Genomic DNA, 24,676 nt, shown 5'->3' with positions numbered 1-24,676 from the left:
TTTGTGTCTCCTTAAAAATGGAATTAAATAATACGAGATGTATAAAACTAACTGCAGTGTTTGTCAGTACATGTGTACTTACATTTTGTGAGATGTTGGAGCTGTAGTTATGGCTGGAGCTGCCCAGACTTCCCTCTCTATTGGTTCCCGAGTTGAGCGTCACCTTCTTCCTCTCCATGTACTCTGCCTCTGGGTGAGAATTGGGGAGGGTAGAGGTTCCAGTGGGAGCGTACCCATTCTGCATGGGGACCCCCAGGGGACCAGGACTGGACTTGTTATTCTTGCGCTCATTGTCTTTCTTCCTGATGACCAGAATAACAACCACAATGCCAGCGGAGATGATGAGAGTAAAGATGATGACACCAATAGAAATGTAAATATACTTATTGTCTGTTTCAGGTTTCTTCTCAGCAATAGTGGCATTATTAATGGACACCTCAACATTAAGTTGGGTACATGCTGATTTCACTGGAAGCCCACCGTCTTGCACACAGATGATTAAGCTGACGGACTGATCTGTCGTGAACTGGTAGTTATGGTTCAGGAACAGTTCTCCAGTCTGCGAGTGCAAGTTGAACATGTTTTTGTCGTTTCCGGTCTGTATGAAGTAGGTAAGCTGCCTGTTGATGCCATCGTCTTTGTCTTCTGCTATGATCTTGGTTATGGGTAAAGAGGTCACTGTGGAGGACACAGTGTTGTTCATTTTGTTGGGAAACAATATCCTTGGTGCATTATCGTTCGCATCCACGACATATACCGTAACATAGGCGGAACTGTTCAGAGAAGGGTTGCCACTGTCCCTAACATACACCATGAAATTGTACTGACCCATGTACTCTCTGTCCAGTTCAGCCCTGGTAATCACAGTTCCATTGAGCGAGACTTCAAACGGAACATTCCTGTCTTGTGAAGACATGGAGTACTGTAGATAGGCATTCTGTCCCAAATCTGGGTCCTGTGCAGTGACCCTGCCAACATGGGTGTAAGGGTCGCTTAACTCACTCACTTCAAAAGTAAAAAGGGATTTTGAAAACTTGGGTTTGTTATCGTTGATGTCTGTTATATTGACAATGACTGTGGCAGTGCCGGTTTTTGGTTCCTTTCCACCATCCACCGCTAAGACTCGGAATAAGTAGTCACTAGTGGTCTCCCTGTCTAGTACCCCAGTGGCGTTGATGACTCCAGTGATTCGATTGATACTAAACGAAGACCCAGCATCGCTGTGGAGAACGTACTGAATCTGAGCATTCAAATCGATGTCATTATCAGTGGCCGAAACCTTAGTGACAGTTACTCCAACAGGGTTATTCTCTTCTATGCTTGCAAAGTAGGTCTGCTGGAGAAACACAGGTTTGTTGTCATTTTCATCCCCAACTTGTACGATGAAACTAACGGAGGAATATAATGGGGGTGTTCCTAAGTCATGACAAGAAACTGTTACGTTGTGTTCACTGGCTTTTTCTCTGTCCAAAGGTATTTTCACCACGACTTTGTAACCCTTACTTTGCAGAGGCTTGATGTCAAAAAAGGAGGAGGAGATGGAGCACACATATTCTCCATTTTTTCCTGTGTCCGAGTCTTCCACACTGACGTGAGCCACGAATGCGTCAATATTAATCAGTTCAGATATTAGGACTTTCCCGGCACTCCCCGACACCAAATTGACCTTGACCACTGGTGGGTTGTTTCCAGCATCCTGAATCTGTATGTTAACCTTGACCTGAGCATAGTTTGGAATCACCCCTTTGTCCCTTGCTTCCACAAAGAAAGAAAAGATCTCGTTTGGTTCGTAAACTAATTTCTTCAGAAGTAAGATTTCCCCGGTTCGGTTGTTGATGGAGAATATATCGCTGTAAGCTCCTTGGCTGATGTGGTACTCCAGCTCTCCGTTTAATCCACTGTCAGCATCAGTGGCTGTCACTCTCAGAATGGTGGTACCGGGCAGGGTATTCTCGGGAACAGTCTTATTGTAAATGGACTCCCCAAACACAGGGGGATTGTCATTATCGTCCAAAACATTTATATCAACTTGCAATGTGCCGATGTTCTGTTCTACACCTCCATCTTTTGCGAAAATCTTACACGTATAAAATGCTTTTTTCTCCCTGTCAAGATTCTCAAGCAACACTAATTTTACATCAAAACTTCCATCCAGTTTCTTTTTGGTCTGTAGCCCAAAAGTTCCGTTAGCTGGGAATATTTCATAATTTTGAACTCCATTATTCTCCCCTGTATCCAAATCCACGGCTGATGGGAGTTGAACAAGATGGCCAACACTAGAAGTTTCCGAAATGTTGATTGTAATTAAGGATTTTGGAAATTGTGGTGCATTGTCGTTGATATCTATGACATGAACATTTACTGTTATGACCTCAAACCCCTTAAAGGTTGCAGCCACATCAAATGTTAAAATACACTGTGGATCTTTACATTGAATATTCTCTCGGTCAATGGTTGTAGTTGTTGTCAAATCCCCATTGGACTCGGTGATGGTAAATAGATCAGGATAGGCATTATTTTCATCCAGATACGTATAAGTGACTAATGAGTGGTTTGCCTTCTGAAGAAAATTGCTTTTCGTTGGAATATTCCCAATCAGTTGACCCGGGGGTCCTTGTTCCTTTATAGAAAAATCAGCAACAAATTCTGATAAAGAAGTCTCGAAAATGGATAAAGCACACAGTAGGAAGAAAGCTGCCATAGTGGAATGTGTTTATCCTTCACAAAGGCTGGGGCTCCTTGGTCATTTCAGTCCCGCTGGGTTTCCAGGGGTTTCTTTATAGTGATACCTGAGCAATAAAAAAGAAACAAATTAAAACCATTAATGCATTTATGTTTCATAAATCTAGATTAAGTTATAAAATCCTGACAGCAAGAAAAGACTGTCGCAGAGATAGAAATAAAAGTAGAATTATCCAGCTTCCTGTGAAGTTTCTGAAGGTCTAGCAACACCTGTTAGCAACAGGGCTTATATTGAAAAAATTTAGCATTTTTCTAAATATGTAAATCTAAACATGTAAATATTTTAACTAGAATTTCCTTTAACAGAAAGGAAAAAATAATCCAAATTTCTTTAAATTTAATTTTGAAATTGGTGACTTGATCACAGCAATTTCAATATTTCAAAAAAATATTTTTCTCTAATTTATAATGAGTATATAAAGAAAATTAGAATTTATCGTACCAATACTAGATCCTTTAAAAGTCTGCTTGTTAATTTGACAAACAAAAAGAAATGGTCATATCATTTTAAAAAATCTTCTTAAGTTTTAAAAGAGAATTAATGATAAAGATCTGTGGTCTCAAAGATAGAAATAAATTCACTGCCTCTCATTTCAAGTCTTTAAATGTCACCTTCACTCCAGAGACAACTCGTTTAAATGAGTAAATATATAAAGTTCCAAATTTACGAGAAGTTACTTTATTAGAAATTCATTCAACACTTCAAAAGACTCAATTGCACCTTGCCACCTGATATTTCAGCAGAATATAGAAAACACACCCCCTGTCTTCACCCAAAGTGAAGAAAACCACTTTCAACTGTACAACTGTTGTATAGTTACCTGTGTTTTATGCTGGTGCATTTCTTTTGAAGTCAATATTTACCCATTGTAAATTACACTTTCATTCAGAAAACACCCTGACGCAAAAGCAATATTTCTTCATGTTATAAATTTAGTCCCCCTTTATATGAAGAATAAAATTGCCTTTGTTTTTAACCTGGACAGAAAATTATTGAATTTTGGTATTGGATTATTTCAATGAATCTTATCACTCAAAATCATTTCTATCTGGATATGTTTCATCTTGTCAATGTAAAAATGCCATAAAAGGCCAATAAAATTTGACAACTTCTGATCAAACATGTCCATAAAAAAATCTAACCACTTATCAACATAAATCAACACCTTTTTGAAAAATATATTTTCAGGCAATTAAGAATATTTTCTTGATAGCTCTGAACCTTTTAAAGTCATATTTGCAGTTTTGATAATTTAATAAAAAAAAAGAATTCTTCAATATTTATATAATTTTTTCTAATTTGTTTTGTTTATAACTCGATCCTAATCAGCATAAATTTTAAATTTCCCGTAGCAATAAAAAAATTATTTTCAAGAGATATTTTAAATTGATATTTCAAATACTGGGTATATCAATGAAATCACAATATTCCAATATTTTGATACCTAAATTAAAAACCTGAAATAAACCATTTCTCACCTTGTTGTAATATAGAGCGTTCCTTAAAGAAAATAAATTCAAAAGTCCCGTACTGAATCACAACTCGCTATGCTAGGTCAGTGTGTGTGCGCCTGATGTTTATATTATTGTCCGCAAATCAGGCTTTATTTATCTACAGCTTAGCTCCTTTCTCAGTCAACACTGCAGACACTTTTAAAACCTCATGCTTCCTCTTGTATGTCAACACTGAATTTTCAATTTCTTCTCCATTTGGAAATTCTTAAGTTACATTAGGGCATGAAAGTAATGATGTGTCCATTGTCCATCCTCCCAGTCAAGGATGACGATAATCTCTCCGACAAATATACCCGCTTAAGCCGTTAAGACAACTTAAATATTTCCCCTATTACACTAAAGAGTTGACACATCCGAAAAAGGAACCCTGTATTCCTGACCATTCCACAACACTGTCGCACTGACTCTCAATAAAGCTGGGCTGCTCGCAGCGTCGCGGCTGAGTGACTAAGGACTGCCTACTCTGTCACAGACAACGCTTGTCGGGATGTCAGTAAAGTTGTGATACACATGGATGTTTGTGACCTCCTTAATAAAATTGGGGGAGATATCATCATAAAATCAACAGCTTAACCTGATCAAGATTAGCCAGCTTTTTTAGGGATGATTGTCATTATGTTTTTCGAATATTCGATTTTCAAATAAAAGAGTTTATAACCATAAAAATGAATTTTTTTTTAGAAATAATATCTGCATGTTGTGAATTCATTAAAATCTTCAATTATTTCAGTAATTATTATTTATAATATTAAAAGATTATTCTAATTAAAAGAAAATATTTATAATTTTAATTTTTTTAAAACTAAAATGCAGCTAGTATATGTATTTTAATCTTATGGTCTTACATAAATAATTATCTAAATAGATATGTAACTAAAATTAGAATTTTTAAACTTTTAACTATAATTTATAACAGTACCATTCTTACAAGATTGTTGGTAGCCTACATGTAAATGAGGGTGACATATGATTAGGTCCAGTCTGTGTTCACACCAATGGATGCCAACAGTTATAGGACTGACAGCTCAACATGGCATCAGCTGTGAACAAACCAGCAATCAACATGTCTATCTCTCTATCATCACCTAATTATTCCTTCAATCTCTCTATCTCCCAGCTTATCTCTAGATCTATTCCCCCAAAATTTATCAGCACCCCCCATCTACTGATATTAATTATTTACATACATAAGGATCTTTAATTACTTGGGGTATAGATTGTGTTAATTTGTTTCAAGTGTCGATCTGCATGGGTTGTGCAAAAGTTATCAAATGTCCAGACATAAAAATGTCGGGCCAGGCTTTTGTTAAGTACCTGTGACAAACTTGTTTCTTGTTTGTAATAAACCTACAGGGCCTGAAAAACAGTCCAGCACAATCTCAAAAGCTTCACATAGTTCTTTTTTATCTTAATTATAGCAATAAAAAGCACTGATTGCATTTATTAAAACTATAAAAATTTTCTCTCAAAATAAGCTTTCTTATCAAACATGACACATCCTATTTAGGTCTGCTAAGGCATTGCATGGAGAAAATTAAGACTCTGTATTAAACAGGGAAATCAAATATTTTGTCATAACGCAGGTGAGTTACGGGAGATGTGATAGAGAGCGGCCAGGTATAATCTTAAATTAATGCAGAATTAATTCAAAAACTTGCAAGCATAAAATGAAATAGATAGGGGGCTTAGCAGGGCATGAAATAAACTCCATTATACTTCAAATAAACATGCGATACTCCGTCCTGTGATCAAGACTATATAAGAATAAAAAATTAAAGAGGCCACCATATGCAAGCGGCATAACATTCTGCTGCATTTACATCTATCATTTTCTGAGGTCTACGATTCAAATAGAAAATATCAATCATTGCAACGACAAAAAACAAAATTATTCCGGGCAACGACATGCACAAATGCAATCATTTTGCATGCAGTGGTAAGGTGTTGACAAATTGCATCACTGAGCAAATACTAGCATGGATCCCCCACAAAAGTGGCTTCCAAATTAAGTATCTTTACTCCTATTTGACACCGCCACATACTATATCTTTATCTTAAGCTGCCTCATCATCTGACAGAGAACGATCAGAGATGACCAGTGCTTATCAGATATGTCTAATTACAGTAAAAACATGAAAGAGCTGCCTGGCGTTGGTTTTTGGGGATCAGACAGCCAGATAATGGGATGTTTGCTGATGAAATAGGTATATCCTATAGACAAACGTCCGCGTTGATGTGACATATGTCTGAATCACCTGCCCAAACAACCTGTTTAATAGGTCAACAACGGCACTGTTCTACCTGGGTTCTAAATCAATATTAATTACCCTAAGTTTGATTTCAAAAGCATTAACCCCCCCCCTTTCCTTGCTACCCCCTCCCTCAAAAAGTAATTTTAAAAAATTCACCCTCTTCCAACTTCCTTGTAGTCCCCCTCCCCCCTCCCCCCCCAAGAAAAAAGAATTAAAATGAATAAATGGTGCACTTAAATTCATTAAGAATTAATATGAAACAAACTAATTTTTGAAAGGTTGAAATGTTTCAGAGGCCCATATACTGCATTATTCTGTCATTGGACCTGCTGACTTAATGGAGCTGCTGGTAGTGCTAACATGAATCACGCTGCCTCCACTCACAGATTGTATGGTCTGCGCAACCGTTAATAAGGAGACAATGGGAGAATCAGGGACAAAATGGCACAATTACTCCTAATAGCTCTCCCAGCAAAAATATGTTACATAATTCTAATCAAACTATGCAATAAATAGGAGGAGTATGATGCAGGGGGAACTTAATTTTTCCCAAATGCAGATATTTTGTTCACTGCAATCATCAAACTAACCATAGCAACTGAAAATCAATTTGAACAGCAATAGCATCTGAACCCCTTCATCAAATGAAATGACGAACCAATGGAAATCCTCAAATCATATTTTTTAAAATTATATATAACTTTTGAGAACATGGCTATTTAAGTACATATATGGGAATTAATTGTTATTGACAAAGCATTAGGAATATGTATCGGTATATCCAGCACATGTTATAAGTATAGAATATCATCAATATCACAACAGTATCTCTGAATTTGATCATTGTCAATAACAATGCTGTATCATATACAAAACAAATAACAAAAATTCTACCTCTTTACTTTGAAGTCAATTCAGTATATCAGACTCACCAGGAAAAAACAAACAGTCCTGGCACTAGACAACACTTGTAACAGGTTCCCCAGAAACTGAATGTATCAGCCCAACTCTCACTCAGATCATATACCTGTGGACCGATGATCAAGGGTCTTTACAGTGTACAATAGGGTTATCCAACACAACAAAGGGAGATTATCACCTCATCAGAGTGGCCACTTAGACACATAGGCCCTCTAATATAGATGTGTAGGTGTGATTAAAAATTACAGGTAAAATCTGGCACCCCTACCTAGCAATTCATCTATGCCCGACTCTATCAAATAGAATTAAGTTGTACCGGCTCAATGGCTTTTATCTGGCCCCCATACAACAGGGTGACAAAATTGTGATTTCTCTGTTTTCTAGTAGATTCATGTAATATTTTGTATAAACATCCTTATCATTAGGCTAGGTCCACACAATTGCTGGAGGTGCTAAGACATGACTTGTTAATACAACATGCTATCTAAGCCACCTCAATTTGATTTCCAAAGAATTAATTAAATATTGGTCTGTTGAAGTGTCATTATGAGTTTACGTTTAATCCGGTGTGTTCATAACCTAGGTAAATGTTCTATTCTGATCAAGATTAAACTAGAGACAGATTGAAAAATATTCTATAATCAAGTTTCATATTACAAAAATATCGAATTTTATTTCATATAATACCAGATACACTGGCAAATAAAAAAAAAACCCACCACATTAATTTTACATACCAATATTTTTTTAAACGAATTCCAAATATAGGTAACACCATACTACTGATTTTTTGTGTGTGGTTAGAATATGAGGCATTTCTTTTTTGCAACTAGGATGACAAATGGACAGAAGGTTTAGAGCTTTCACTGAGAGCCATAACCAAAAGTGTAATCAGCCTTACTCCAGAAGCTTGGTGACTGATGATGATCGAGGGTCACAAAAAACGCTTCTGTGATCACTCGACAATGGGGAGCATCTCATTCAATGTATCTTACTTAATAAGTGTCCACACAAAGGAAGAGTCCCCTAACATAAAGCAAAATACTGACGTAAAAACACAACTCACCAGAGATAAATCTAATACAGGGGAAAATCCAAGGTATATATTACATCCAAAGACTAAGGGATGTCAGAAAAAATTCTTCTCTCACACCTGTTATAAAGGTAGAACAGTCAATTAGTGCTGACTGGTCACTCTCAGATAATGAAATGATTCCATCTCAGAGAAAATTGATTATTAATAGATTTTTTTTACATAGATAAAATCTATGACAATTAGGATTTATAAATATATGGAGATTTATGGACTTTTTAATGGCTGATTTGATACACCTAAAGGCAACAAGAATACCTGCACTATAAGTGTCAGTACAATCACTACTACATGCTAGTTACATAATAACAATGCCTTTTCTTGCCTGGCCTCATGTTTTATCATAAATCACTGACCAATAAAAGTGCCCCTTGTTAACATCTAGCCAGTTCTGTCAAACTCAGGCAAAAATTATCATAAATTGACAACAGCAACCATAAACCAAACTAAATGTGACTCCTTTATTTGGAAAGATTTCTTTTTTCTGCAAAAGATCAAAGACCCAAGACCAGAATTCTGCTCCGAATGAAGATTTGTCTGTCAGTCACTCCTGCAGACCCAGACTTACATGGGATTATGGGATTTCACAGCGGGCATTATCTGCTATTTGCACATCTTCACTGACTTATCCTTAAAACTGTTGTAAAGCTGATCCTTGACAAGACCGGAGATGATTATTTTGGCAAACTAACACCTTGATCCTAGCTGCCAAGGGTACTTGGGTCCAAAAAATAATTCCCTAATCCTTATAAAGAGGCATTAAGCCATTATCTGAAGATAAACTTTGAGACATCCTCAAATACTTTACTATGCACCCATTTTATCATCGGATTATTGATTCCTTTCCCCCAGTAAACATGCAAAATAAGGACAAACTGACAGGGACATACCCCCTAGTATTAGATTAATTAATAGGACAGGTGGTGCTTTGGCACCATTTTCGAAAACGTCCACAAAATCGTTAAAAAAAACCCTGCCAGAATTCATTCCTGTTAAGCCAAATTAAATTTTGGTTTGAATATAATAATTTTAAACATAAGTAAATAATCAAAAAGACCTATGATCTTAAAATGATTTTAACACAGGAAATTTTCTTTTCAAATTTGACAAAATGAAATTGTATATTATGTTCAAATCAGGGAAACAGGAAAAATGAACTGATGGCTTCCTTATCCGATTTCAGGATGCCCAACATGTGTCAGATAGTCAGACCATAAAAATCTCCACCCCAGTCCCCAAATGTTGGACCACTACAGAGATAGCAATTATAGAATTTACTGGGCCAATGGAAAGTCTTAGAAGCCTAAGGTTTATGATAAATCATTAAAGATTTTATGGTTAATTCTGAAAGGCTTCATGGTCCACGACCCCTGACCTCTGTAATTAGAACTATTTTTTAAAGCCATCCCTCCAATTCCCTTGTCTACAGAATTATGGTGTAGAAATAAGTAGCCATCCAACCATCCCATTATCCAGTCGGCAAGGGCCTACATCAACTTAAAGCAGACAAATTGTCCGATGAAAAAAGAAGGAATCAATTCAAATGGAGCCCAATAAAAACCATTCTGTTGTGAAATTTTGATTGGCCAGTGACATAAAGCTTGATGGGATACCCCACCGTTTTATTGAGATGTAAAAAAATATGTCATCTTTGATCCAATTCATGTAGCTGCAATTAAACCTGACTTTTCATTCCTTTGACGACCAGTGATTATTTCCAGCATAAGGGCAGCGGGACTTAACACCGAGGGTGTAAGGATATAACTGTGTTAGGACAAACACTGGGTCAGATCTACCCGACATAATGGACAGACCAGGACTATCTACACATCATCTTTGAGGAGTTTAATTTTATTATAAAATGTGCTCTATCACTTTTATAATAAATGTACTAGGAAAATAGAATTCTACATTGCAAAATTTGCACCACATTTATTTAAGGCATTTTCTTTGCTATGTGCCTGAATGAAAACTTTATTAAAAGACTTTTAAGGAAATAAATTAACAAAAAGAGGAGAGAGAAAAAACTATTGATATAATATGTAGATACCATTTAATAGTTGAATATCAAGTAATTAATCAATATCAATATTCTTTAACCATTTTTTTTTTTCAACCAAAACATTTAACATGAACTGCAAACTTCATTAAAAATCCTACAGCATTAGTTTGCCTGCTTATTTCTCTACAGAGAGAAGCAGAACTAGAGTTCAGTTGACAATGTTTAACTTCTCAAGTTTAATTCAATTAGAACTGAGACACTGAGAACTGAGACATCTTAATGAACCTGTTCTCAGATTTAGAGAGAGAAGGAGACCATGTTTGCACAGACCCAGAAACGCATCAACAGCCCAGCAGGTCGTATTCAAAGATACACTGGAATTTCCTGACAATGTTCACACTAACAAACAATCAGGCATGGTTATGGCACACAGTGAAAGCTGCCTCCAAAAGGAATGATATAAAAAAAGTGGGAGTGTTCTAACGATTCATAGCACAATCAATAAGATTGTCCTTGTTCAAACTCTACCCTGGCTAAAGTTAAAAAGCTGAAAGTATTGTATTTATATCTTTTCCATATCTCAAGACGGCATTATTAATTTTCTCTTTCTCTAGAAATACAATCACATCAATTAAAGTTTGAGTTTCGGGCCATGAATAAATAAATATGCTCCTCACAATATGGGGTTCTGCACACGCTCTGTCAACGTAATAAAAGGGACGGCCTCCCGGGTCCGTTTCAAGATGTCAGCCCAAAGATAGATATTAGCACTCCAACAACAAACAGACCAAAACATTTGTCATTATTGAACAACACCAATCATACCACCAGACCTAGTGTAAACTATGAACAAGTGTTTCTGTGAAGTTTGTGTCACTGCAGACTCAAACAATGCACCCAACTTCTGCATGAAACAGATCATATTCTGATTTCTAACAATTGGAACAACTACATCCGTCTGAGTTTTTTTTCCTCTCCATTGTATTATTTTCTCCCGCAGACCTAACATAAAATTAAGTCTTAGACAGAATCCCGATTCTAGCTCGAACCTGCCAATAGTAATCAGATGTAACAGGCGATAAAACCCTCGGAACCAATCACGGACAGGCTAACTAATTAATATCGGGATTAGCGCTGATAATCTGTTATGACAACCAATTTTTCATTTCTTTCAGTCAACCCTGTGTGGCGTATTGGATGGCCGTATTAGAACAAGCATCAGATAACATATAACCACTTCAGAAGTTCAACAGTCCTGAAAGACATACAGCACACCCTTAATAGTTACCATAAACTGCATACAAATTTTCTCTTCCAAAAGAAAGCGGTGAAAAGCAGTGACTTCAAATTTTCATGCCATCTATAAATCCTTTTTCTGCTATATGACACACAAGGAAACATGTTAATTTCTAATTGATTGGAAATGCAGCTGATATTTCATACTACCATATGCAAAATTTCTTGGTAGAGAATATTAATGCAGATATTTTTTAAAAAACCCTCAAGAAGAAGAAAAAATAGAACATCAATTTTTACGCCTCTTCAACAACTGGTCATTTACATGTAATAACCATTAACTTAGAATTAATCATTTAACTTTTTTGAAAAAGGTTTAAAGATTGCTGGTGCTGACAATGGATGACAATACTGGTTTAGACGCCTTGTTACTGCCATATTAATTTACACAACAACAAGTCTCGTTTTTTATAAGTCCTATACCTTTCACAGCATGGCAGATAAGGATCCTGATATCCGCGTGTATCATCTTACTGTCTTTGTCAAATTATTTATGTGCTTCGTTTCTTTACCCCATTATTCCCTGGATCCTAGGTGAGCCAGTGAGGGTTAGTGTGTGGAGTAAGTCCAGTTTTTAATGTACACAATCAATTCTGATGCTCCGAGTCTGTCATGGTCAAATCTCTAAGTTCACATTCATATTAACCTGGACAGCATGACATTCCATTTATGAATCTATAAATCAGGTCCGAATATGGAGAATTTATACACCATTGCTCTGTAGAGACAAATTATATTTGTACCAAATCCCCCGGCTGGCCAGCACAACGGTAGAGTCAGGGATACCAAAATCCATCATTAGAGAGCCATATACAACTTTATAAGATTTGTAAATACATACAATAACACCGTTTCTCATATAAGCTGTGGAGGTTAAAACTCATAAACGGCCATAATGATTCATAATAACGATACTCAATTACAGTAGAAGAAAAATTTAAATTTCAAATTTGGTCGTAAATCGCATGAAAAGATGGAGGCATAAAGAGAAATAGGCCATATCAAATGGGATGCATCGGACCATTATCTAAGCATTATAGAAAAAGCATGGGATATTATTGAAGTTCGCTGGCACTAAGCGCCCAAAAAATCAAAGAGAAAAAAATATTACAATCTAATAGCACCAAAAATATCTGAAAGCCTTCCGTAATTTGACAACTCAATTAAGAGACCATTTGAAATAGATGAAGTCTATGCCTCATTGCTTGATTTAAGTTTATGAACATATAACTATCATTGTAATAAGTATATATAAATAAAATGACATCTGAGAGAACAGGCTGCATGAACAATTCTTTTTTTTTTTTTTTTTAAATAGAAGAGAATAAACAAAGTGTTTTTGTATGGCTAACACAGCATCTGTTTGCAAGCAAATTGAGATTGATTGCACGCATGATACTGAGACCATGCAAAAATACTAAGTACCTGTTACATACATGTATAATATTACTGGAAACAAACATTTGGGAGGTAGAGCAGGAAGCTAAAATAATACATTAAGCCACCAAATGGTACATCTACGAAAAATTGCCAAAATAAAAAAAATAAACAAACTGGGATGAAAAGTGAATAATTTAAGATATTGTATACATCCAATTTTGTTGATGAGAAGTTTATCAAGCGGCTGTTGTAACATTTGATGATGTGTAACATGGCCCCCCTTAAATAAGAATCAAAGGAATGGAGAGGACCATGATGCTCTGAAGTTCTCACTCTACTGGGATATATAAACTAAGGTGAATGGCTCTCATTAATATTTGAGTGAAATTTAATTTACTGTACATTATTTCGTGTTATGCTATTAGCCTTCCATGGTCTATACAGCTCTGCTTATGGGTCAGGCATATTAATTGCCATTGGAAGTCAATATGCCAAGTCCTGGGTAGATGTAATTCAGCTTTTGTATCATAACAAAGACTAGTAACGGAACACTGCATAATCAACATAAATTAGAACCTTGAAATTTAAATGCGTCTCACTAAGTTCTTCCTTATTTTTCAAGTTTTCTAGCTACTACAAGTCCACTGGAAAACAAATTCAGCATTTAATCTTTAAAATTTTGAAGGCCGCCCATATGCTACCATTGATAAAACTCAAAAATCACCCCTAATATAGCTGAACTAATTGTTTGAATTCAGATTGCCAAATTCCTGGGGTGCTGTTTTTAGGCGTGACAGGGGCTTGTCGTAGTTGAGTTCAACCCTCCATAGGTGTAAACATTCTGATGTTTATCACATTATTTTCCTGTCTGGTGACAACGTTCTAATTAGTCTCCTGTATCATAATTATGTCAAAACATTTCTTCTGGTAAAAAGAGAATTTAACCATTTTTCAATGATCCTACAATAAGATTTATAAGAATAATTCTTTTCAGGAAATCACATCTAAAAATAGGGATTCATTTCCCCTTATATACCCTTTTAGAATAATAAAATTTTAAACTTTTATTCATTCAATTTAAAGTGTAAAAACAAAGTAATTTAGTTCTTTTTAAATAAAAAAAAATCACAACATTCTTAATTTAATTTCCACACATAAGTATGAATCATTTTGATTTAAATTAGAAATGTCTTTGGTTAACAAATATTGTTCAATTTATAAGAATAATGTAGTGTTTTTTCTAAAAAGAAAACTTTTGTTCATTATCCATCTTTTTTAATGTATACACATGTATCTATGTAAATAATGAGAGTAGCGGCAAGAGCAAAAATTTTTGAGAAAATAAAAAAATTGTTGGAGTATTTAAAAGTAAAAAACATTCAAAATATATTTATTTATTAGAAGTAGATTTTCACTTACATTCAAAAGATTGGGGAAATGGAAAACAGGAGAGAATAATTCTTCTGAATGCGAGTAATAAATGTGTAATTCCAAAATAATGGAAGTCCAGCTAAATTTAGACAAAAAAGGAGAAAGTCTGATTGATAAAGTCCCGAATTTAATGATATCAGAAATGGATAGGATACATCGGCAGCGTCCTTATAACTCTGTGATCCTTCAGACATCTGAAGAAACCCAAGCTGACCACAGATTTACACTAAACATCTTACTTAGACATAAATACATCACATTGAAGACATAATTTGACAGATCAAAAAACAAACTGAGGGTCCGAGCGTGTTGGCGAGAACAAACTATCGCCAGTCTTCCTCCGCCTGATCACATGGAGGTACAGGAAGAGTCAATCCCGTCAGCCAAATCCCCAGTAAATGTCAAATAAAAGCTAAATGCGGAGGGAATCGCCTTAAAAGTTCTGGTATCAGGTATATGCAGACAGCCATATTAAGCACAGTATTGACCAAGTTCTTTAACAAAATAGTAAAAAGTTTTTGTTTTCATCTAAGTGCCAAAGAAGACTTTGAAATCAGTATATCTTGTTGTACAGTATCCTCCAAACTATTCTGATTCAAATAAACTTAAATACTGTAGAAGCAGAAATATTCCTTGAAGATTTAATTTCGTTATTTTCGTTGGCAGTATAAATCAATGAAATTAAATCCATGATGAATTTTTAACCAAAGTTTTAATGAATACAAAGATATTACAATATGACGAAATTAAATGCCAACGGGATTTTATTTGGTTCAAATCAACGAAATTTTGACACAACCAAAAAATGTGCTTCTTCAGTATTTCATAACACATTATATTTGAATTTCAGTACTTTAAGATTGATCATGAAAATTGAATTTAATAAAATTAGAAAGAACAATGGTAAATGTGTAATAAGATTGTAAGGAAACTTATCGATAATACTTGCAGATTTAAATACAACTGCTAAAAAAATTGAAAACAATTTCTTCTGCCAAAAAAAACGTACATGCGTAGAATATGCCCAATACCTGCACTTTTGAACCTTGTAGTCTGAAAAATCAATGATGACTTTATTGCAATTAATGCTCATAAAAAATAATACGACGTAGAATGAATTTAACCCTAAACTCTTTGCCTTAGGTAGCTTTTGCACATGAATCTTTTTCTAGTGATTAAAAAAAAAATGTAAAGCCTCATTAACAGATGAATTATTAAAACAATGGTCCATTTCCAAAATCCACTACATGTCTGATTGGTCCATTCTTATGCAAATTATTAGACCATGTTATCTGGATAGTCTCCACTTCACAAACTAGAAATTGGGAATTAACAATAACTAACATTTCCCTTCATCAAACCTACTCCAGTTTTCTATTTCTCCACTGCAATAGCATTTTTGATTTTGTAGCAGGAATTATTGATTCAATGACACAAAAGTTTGTTAAAGAGAAGAAAATATCAGACTTTTCCCTACAATATCATCAGCAACAGTGACATCTGTTTGGAGTATGTTGAATAAGTGATGGGAAGATCATCCATGATTTAGATTCAAAATTGATTGGTATACTTGCTCTTTTTTAATCTAAAATTTAGTACCCTTGAAACTGGGAAAAAGTAAACTATTTGAACTCACAGATAATTTCAGTTCAAACTTTATTTTTTCTCTTCAAAAATGCAAAATAATAGTTAACCATTTTATATCCAGGCCACTTATAAACCATATTTAACTGTTCCACCCCCGTTTTATTAAATACAAATACCGGTACATGTACTGCATGTGGCTATTGAAATTTCTTCCCTGAATATTAACATACACATAGGGTACTACAATTCTAGCATATTCCAAAAGCATTTGAAATATGTACAGAATAAATCTTGAGTATTAAATAATGTACATATTATATTGACATGTACAGTAATATCTAATTTTTAACAGTAACTAATTAAAAATTTATTTTTGAAATCAAAATCTAGAGTTATATCTCTATGTCATATAATTATAAAATAATTTCTTACGCCTTATGCCAATAAAGCAAAACTACAATTATTATAAATGCATATATATATGGATAATTTCCTGCTTTTGAAATTGAAATATACTTTTTCAAATAATATTTTGCAATGCTGTGAAAGGTATACTTGAAAAATCAAATCCTATTAAACAAATAATTTAATGAATTAATCACACTATGAATAACTTGTTTCATGTAAAAGGAGGTAAATATGGCTAGCTATAAGCCTGTATTTTTCCATCCTCCTTCTATTTTTTACTCAACTTCAGCACATCTTTTTTTCATACTGATGCCGAAAAATATTTACGACATTACCTTAATGAGAAAATTATGAGGAAAAACAACGAAAGCATGAGATTACATTAATGTTTTGAGAAAATATGATGTATCACTTTTGACATGATTAGGGTCTTTATTATTTTTAAATTAATATTTATGCAAATGAGCCTGTATTATGATTGATGTTTATGATAAATCTCTGTGTGTTTATTCTTTCCCAAACCACAAGGATATCCCCCAACATACAATTTTAGAATCTCTGCCGCTGACGTTTAGTATCGGGCTCCTTGCCCATATTGTAAAGTGAAAGAAGGAAATAAACAAGATTAATGCGGGCAATAGAGAGTTACAGCCGAAGATCCGTTCGACGGAACCCTTGCCTCAAGATCATTGTGTACAGAACTTTGATGTGGAATATCAACAACGTTCAACTGGACCAGAAACTCGGGTCATATCTAATCTATTGATTACAGGTAAACACAGGTGTTATCATCAGCAGTCAACATCACAGAACAAAAGAACAAAACAGAGACAACAGTATGACACCATTTTCACAGAAAGGAAAAATGGCCATTACAATTACCGTAAAACAAAACATTTATTAACCAACTTTTCTCCAAAGCTTTAAAAAATTGAAGAAAATTCTATTGTAATTTCTGATTAGGTATATACCGGCATGTATACCATTATTATCCAAATCCCAAAAGTTCTTTCCAATAATGAACTGAGAATCTTGGTAAATAGTAACCAACTAACCTTAATTGAAAAGGGGAAAAATCTTTGCCCTGTTTCAAGTCTTCTTCAAATTAGTGATGCCATGCTTTCCAATCCACTTGAAAAGTGAAAGCTGAAGACAACAATCAAAAGATTGATCCAAGAAATCTTAACGCTTAGAATCGGCTGATTATCCAGCAAGTACAAGGGCTTTTTCAAAAAGTCAAAGAAAAATCTTCTGACTCAGGTGAACAAAGCCCAAGAGGAAATTATTTGAGAAAATGACATGTGCTAAACACTGTCTTTACACTTTCATCTATAATCGCATCGACCAGACATTGTTCCAAATTCATTTATTAAAGAGATTATTTTTGGAGAAGTAAAATAATGAATTTTAATTTGAAAACTGAAACAAAATCTATACATCAAGTGCAATACTATTTCCATGTAGGAGAGCTTTGAAAAAAAAGAGAGAAACAAAAAATACACTTATAGCTACGAATAAATTTGCGTACATGGAAAAGATTGCAACATGAAACTGGTGAGAAAAGTCAATTTTTTGTAATAAATATACGCACCAATCCCGTGAACACAAAAGTGTAGTTCTTCCTAGCAGTCCATAGCACACAGGTACACAGACTGACACCTGAAGTCAAGCCACATTACACCTTGGTCAGGTAACTACCGCTGTAAGTTTAAATGATACGTCAATTTCACTTCAACCAAATCACATGATTGCCCGCCACAGTGAAAACATATGCACAATACACAACTCCCTGGTGTTTGGGATCAAACATTCCGAGGGCAACAATCTACTGGCCCCGGGGCGAGCGGGACATGCATTGTGCGTGCGTAGGTCACAGGACAATTAATGGGACTAACCCTATGTCACAATTCATTCATTAACGACTCGTTTTAGTGTGTGCAAAATGACCAGTCATCTGAATGCTATTCTACAAACACCTCTTGACAATTATCACCTTTCTGTTTTAAAGGATTGTCTACCAATTAACAAATACATGGATTTTCCTGTGTGCAAATCACTGTTTTCTACAGGTGTCACAAATGACAAAACAAATTGAAGAAACATTTTATTTCATCAAAACATATATAAAAACCATCAACTGATGGTTCAATTCCCTTATTTTATTCTGCAAACACCTGTTGCATCAAAACATCCCTCCCGGCAAAGGGAGTTGTTGACTAATGCAGCAAAATATAATACATGTATAAAAAAAGAACCCATTCTGGAACAAAATCGTAGCAATATTTCAAACCTAAATCATGAACTAACTCATGAACTAACTAGAGGCATCAGTTATAGTACTGTAATTATGCAGATTTAAAAATCATTCTAGCTGCCATTAAATTTTGCTTTCAAATTAATCCTTTTTGATATACATAAGAAAAGAGAATGGTTCACAGATGAAAAAAAGATTTATAATGATAAATGGGACAATACGTTTTACACACTCGAAATCTCCCCAAAAAATAAATGGCCTCCAATAAAGTTATCTAACACTTCTGTCAACAAGTTCTGTGTTATCCAGCAAGCATAAAATTGGAAAATTTTCAAATCAAAGAAATAGAGAAATTAATGCAAATTGGAATATAAGATATGGAGATCTTTATCGCTGCTTTCTCATTATGTGAAGATAATGGACAGTGGTGTGTGTATACCAAGACTTTATTGGTTCTGTCTACGGCTCGAGACCTCAAAAATCACAAACAACAGAAAAACTGCAAGTCAGAGAGTCACTGGGAACTTATCTCTGACGGTGATCAAAAATGATATCTGAAATTTAAAACGTTGTGCGTTCAAATTCAAAAGAATAAAACTGATTTTCAAAAAAGGTTCGAGCAATTGAAGATTTGCCCATTTATCTTATCTAATATGCCCATAATCATCCCATCATGAGCTACCTGACAAATTACCTCTTGGACAAAGGCATAGAATATAGAGAGACTCTCAAGTGGGTAGTTTACTCCACGAATAACACAACATAATTAACTATACATCGTGCTGAATTAACGGCACTGAATACCAATTGTTCCAGTAGTTTTCATTTTATTGTCCTAAACTATTATGAACATAAACATACGCTTCCTTGATAGTTTGTTGAACAATTGGGCTGAAAATTTCTTAAATCCCAAATAATTGCCCTTTTTAACAAAATGTTCCTTTTCAATAAAAAAAATCATACCATTGAGTTGGACATAAAATCTTTTTGACCCAGTTTTCCTGTATTGAACCCATGTACACATGCAAATAAAGTAAGTTCAAAACTCTTCAAATTTAATGGGTATATACATTATCTCTAATGATGATAAAAAATCAATGCCTATATAAGTAAACCTGTCACCATTATCTATGCAAACGGAAACAAAACCATCATTTTAAAGAAACAAACAATAACATTGAAATATTGAGACTTAAAAAACAGGATTGCCATTATAATGACAAATAATCAATGAAGCTGATGCTTCCCGCTTCTCTTCTCGATGACTAAAAAGTAAAATCCTTTGTCTCAATAAGGGAGACATGATATCGATTCCGAATTGACAGATATGTTTATTCCGTGAGAACTTTTAGTGGCGACAGTCTTTAACAGGTAGGAGAAAATAAAACGGAATGGTTTCATTTCCAAGCAACACATTCTGGTGGGTTTCCTTCAAACTCCAAATGAACTTCAAAATTGAGCATTACTTTATGAAGTTCATAAATCATAGGGAAAGTTCTTTTAAAGACAACTGTTTCTGTTAGCAAAAGGATATGTATTCCTACTCGTTACATATCTGTCCCATTAATATGGTCTATAAAACTGTACAACTGGATTTTTATTATAAAATACTGTATACAGGGAAATATTCGCCCCTGTTTTATTTTCGCCCCTTTTGTCCTTGTTGTCAGCGGGTGAATTTAAGACTGGGCAAATTCTAATGTTTCATATTATCTCTCTTTAAACACAACTGTGTTGAATTCAAGACGGGGCGAAACTGTGTACGAGTGTAAAAGGGCAAAAATTACACGTGGCGAAAATAACCCTGCATACAGTATTACAGTTTCCTAGCTAGAAACCTAAAAGATAAAAAAAAAATTTGCATCCACAGGAAAAAGTTATACAATACAGTATAGTGGTAGTACCAGTATATGTAATAATTCATGATAATGACCATGGGACTTAAGTGATATTAATCATGTTAATTTTGGTGGTGAGATGATTACAAAATTTTTCTTATTTATGAAACACCATCTAGAAAACTCCTCCTAGGATTTTTACTCCCAATTTTTTTACGACCTTGTTCCAGAAGTTGCCGATTTTCAACACCCTGGCTGGTCATCTCCATGACCTTCAGTGTTTGACAAGATAAATGTGAAATAGGATCCTCCCGAAATAATAGTCCTCCGATTCCACATATCAGCTCAAGCCATCAAGAGATGCCATTTATCCTTTAACTTTAGTCAAAAGGTCTCCTCATTAAAAGCTTTTAAAAATGTTAATTGTATCTGTTTAAGAAAACGGTGATTTACATCAAGTCTAGATGAACTTCTGCTACACACCCTGTATGACACTCAACAAATAATTCTGAATCTCTGCAGGAAAAGGAACTATAAATTTATATAGTGGCAAATATAAAGAAGCCTCCCTTGGTATTTTTACTAAGTTTTTTTTTAATGTGTTTTGAATTCTTCAGTGTGTGGTCTTCCAGTTTAGGTTGGTGGTTCTGCGTGTAACAAACCACAAAGCCAACATCATGCAAGCAGGTTCACTCCATAATACTAGATATGTATCCTTATAGGACGGAATCTTTTTTTAAAATCAGGCTTGCTCTGCACAAGGACAGAGAAATTAATGTCTTTACACATGCATGAAGTGTCCTGAATGCCCATGTTAATTCAATTAGAAACAGTAACACAATTTCTGTTTACCATGAAATGACAAGCAAACACCTTTTCACAATTGCTGACATTTCAGTTAATAGGAAATGTTTAAATGAGGCACATAATTAATGAGCAAAAGAACACGATCTTTGTACAAGAGACCTAGGAAATGATGAGTTACTGACAAGTCTGAAGTGGTCAAGAATCAGGGGGAGTTTTCCTGGGAAGGCCCTGGGTAAATAGTCCAGACAGGGCCATAATGACCATCAGTTGGAGAGGGTAATCATGGGGCACCAAGGAAAAGGGGGGACTCACTAACTCTACTGTCACTGCTTAACAGAACTAAAGCGTGCAGAAACCCTGAAGTGTAACGAGAACGTACGCGCTGAATTCGGGCTTTTGTTGGTCAGGGATGGGAGATGAATTATTTTGTTCATTACTCATCATCCCACCTGCGCCGAGCAAGGGTGCTCAGTCAAAAGTCGGCCATGTACATCCAACAGAATAAATCTATCGTGCAGGCGAATTAAATCATACAGCATGAGTAAAGTACACCCAATGAAAGCGGAAACCTACAGCACAAAATCGCCATTCTCATTCTTGAGTTCGGAGACGTTAAAATGTGTATTTGATCTCTTGACACAGAAAACTATTTGTATGGGGGTATTTTTATGGTTTATGATACATACAAAACAATCCTTATAAAGTTTCTTAGATGACGGTTTGTCACAGTGGTATAAATTATCATTAAGGTGACCCTCGTCGAAGGCAGCACCTCAAACAATGGAGAGATGCGTGTGAAACGCTCGGCAGGAAACTGAATCAGGAAGATACTGTAGCACATCTCGGTCTAGAGTAGCGCAATTCTGGGGGAGTTCACAAAGCCCGCAGTGTCAAAGGGCGAACACAATTATGACATTCACCGAACTTATGAAGAATAATCATGAGATGAGGATATCATAGGAGTATCAGTCGAACAAAAGCCAAGTTCACAGAAACAATTCAACGGGAAATTACGAAAACACTGTGTAGTCTATGAAAAGATGAAAAAGTACATCAGGATAGAGTGCATAAATATTATCTTGGAGACATGATGTCGAGGGAAGGCCGTTGACAAACATATTTGATGAAATTGAAGCCATCATGATGCACTATAAATTAGCAACGCAATATTTTTTACAACATAAATAATACAAACAAACAAATTGTTTTCACATAAACATATTTGAAATTAAATATCTCTTTTGAGTTTTGATTTGTTGTTAACTGTCTGAAAAGGTACAGATCTTATTTCATTTGATCACATGTGCATACTTTTTCCCCATGTATATACATACACAAGGGAAGGGGGTAGTTTACAAATTATAACTTTGATAAACAGAGTTTGGTGATGCTTTCTTTCATCTACCATTAACCAATTTCTCTCATATAGTTTTTTTTTTTAAATAGCTTCTAGGAACAGCTTGGCACTTTTGTTTTATTCATGAATTCTGGGAAGTTATCGAGTTATTCCCAACTATCTTAATGGAAAAAAACCCCAATATGGACAATACTTCTCTTTTTGCATTCTCTAATGCATCCATTACTCCTCAGTGATACACTCTGCCTAGTGATAGCGTTAGTATAGACAATGCTTTAATGGATAACACTGATTCACATTGTCTTCTCCAGGCCTGAACACCACTTACAATAAAGACTAATCTCTATACTTCAGTAGGTATTTACTGGAAAGTGAAGATACAAGAAATGGAAATCTCACCCTGAATCAAGTTTCTGTTAAGAATAAATCCTGTAAGCATTAGATTGATCTGTTGATACATGTACCAGTATGGACAAAAATTATAGCGTTAAGTGTGGCTTTTTCAGAAGAAAACAGGAATTCACAGCCTGCATTTCACAGAAGATTAAAACATATATATATATATATGTGTGCCCTCTGATAGAGTTCAATACATGTAGTATATGATCAGCATCATTTAAAATCTAACTTCCTCTGGTTCAATGTTTCAAAGCAGAGAAATGTATTGCAAGTATCATAAAAAAACACAACCCCAGAACTTAAAAATACATGGATATCTATAAAAACCAAATATACAGACAAAATTCAAATATATATGCATACATGTATATATTATCAGCAGTTTTAAAATTATTGGATTAAGTATCTTAAAAAGTTGTTGAATAGCACTCTGACCTCTAAAGAGAAAAACAAACCCAAAATTGCATAACTTTTAAAGACATTTTAAACAGTACATGTTTAATCTCAATGTTTTAGAATGACAGATACTCCAACAATGACCTTCATGAAATAGCAGTAAAATGATCAAATAAGAAGTGGTCAAGCAAGGCCATAGATGAGTTCTAGTAAAGTTTCCCACGTGTGAATCCAGAAAATTTTGCCAATGTTTGCCATGGTGGGGGATTACAACGACTATATTTTCAGAAATTTTACTATTTTAATTCTCCCTGTACCCCCCCCCCCCCTTAGATCCACGCATGTTCAAAATTTGTCCTTAGAGAAAAAATTACAAGTTACAATTCCAAGCACAGTTAGGAGAGATGTCAGTCCTGCATACTATCCAATATCAAACAGGTTTTGTAAAGATTACAATGTATAAACATTGCACACAACTTTACCAGTCAAGTTGCAAACAAAGATCAGATTGCAAGCTTCTGATGACAAACCTGGACCATCTCTCTGACAGACAGGGAACCATACACTGTATTTACCTGTAACATAGCCCCTTTTATACCAGAGACCAAAACAGGTGAGGACCAACTGATACATAAAGGGACATAATCCACCAGTATTAGCTTCTGTACACCAAATGCGCAATTCCTGTTTATTTTCGTTTGTTATTTCATCCAAATGATAGAATTTCACTGATGGTAATAATCTATCGTCAGAGTTTACCTCTGTGTTGAGAAATCTGAAGAACAAATCTTTTTCCTAGTTTTATTTCTGTAGAATAAATGAATTAAACATGAGGGACTCAGAAGTAAATTTGAACCAAATTGCTCCATTATCAAGTTATATACAATTTTAAAAAGAGAGTTTTATTCTTTAAAAAAAAATTCTTTACTTTTCATTTATAGAAATTCTGTCTTTCTGAAGAAAACATATGTATCATATTACATAGACACATTGATCTC

The 24,676-nt window shown here is 34.8% G+C and overlaps 1 protein-coding gene across 5 annotated transcripts in view; it reads right to left on the bottom strand.

Moving 5' to 3' along the window:
- Positions 1–24,676, bottom strand: part of LOC105339011 (protocadherin-11 X-linked) — a 30,964-nt gene that overhangs the window by 4,390 nt on the left and 1,898 nt on the right. Inside the window, exons 1-2 of one of the 5 annotated variants that reach the window (XM_066076834.1) lie at positions 18,219–18,374; positions 83–2,789 (exon numbers count right to left, since the gene is read on the bottom strand). In XM_066076834.1, coding sequence (XP_065932906.1) covers positions 83–2,701 — 2,619 coding nt within the window. In that variant the 5' untranslated portion in view covers positions 2,702–2,789; positions 18,219–18,374. Of the gene's footprint in view, positions 1–82; positions 2,790–4,221; positions 4,774–12,244; positions 12,439–18,218; positions 18,375–24,676 lie in introns of those variants that run through there. The other 4 variants (XM_066076836.1, XM_066076837.1, XM_066076833.1 and 1 more) reach the window with 4 other exon arrangements.

The sequence above is a fragment of the Magallana gigas genome, chromosome 2, assembly GCF_963853765.1.
Source record: "Magallana gigas chromosome 2, xbMagGiga1.1, whole genome shotgun sequence".
Classification (NCBI taxonomy): Eukaryota; Metazoa; Mollusca; class Bivalvia; order Ostreida; family Ostreidae; genus Magallana; species Magallana gigas.
This window is presented reverse-complemented; position numbering and strand designations above follow the sequence as displayed.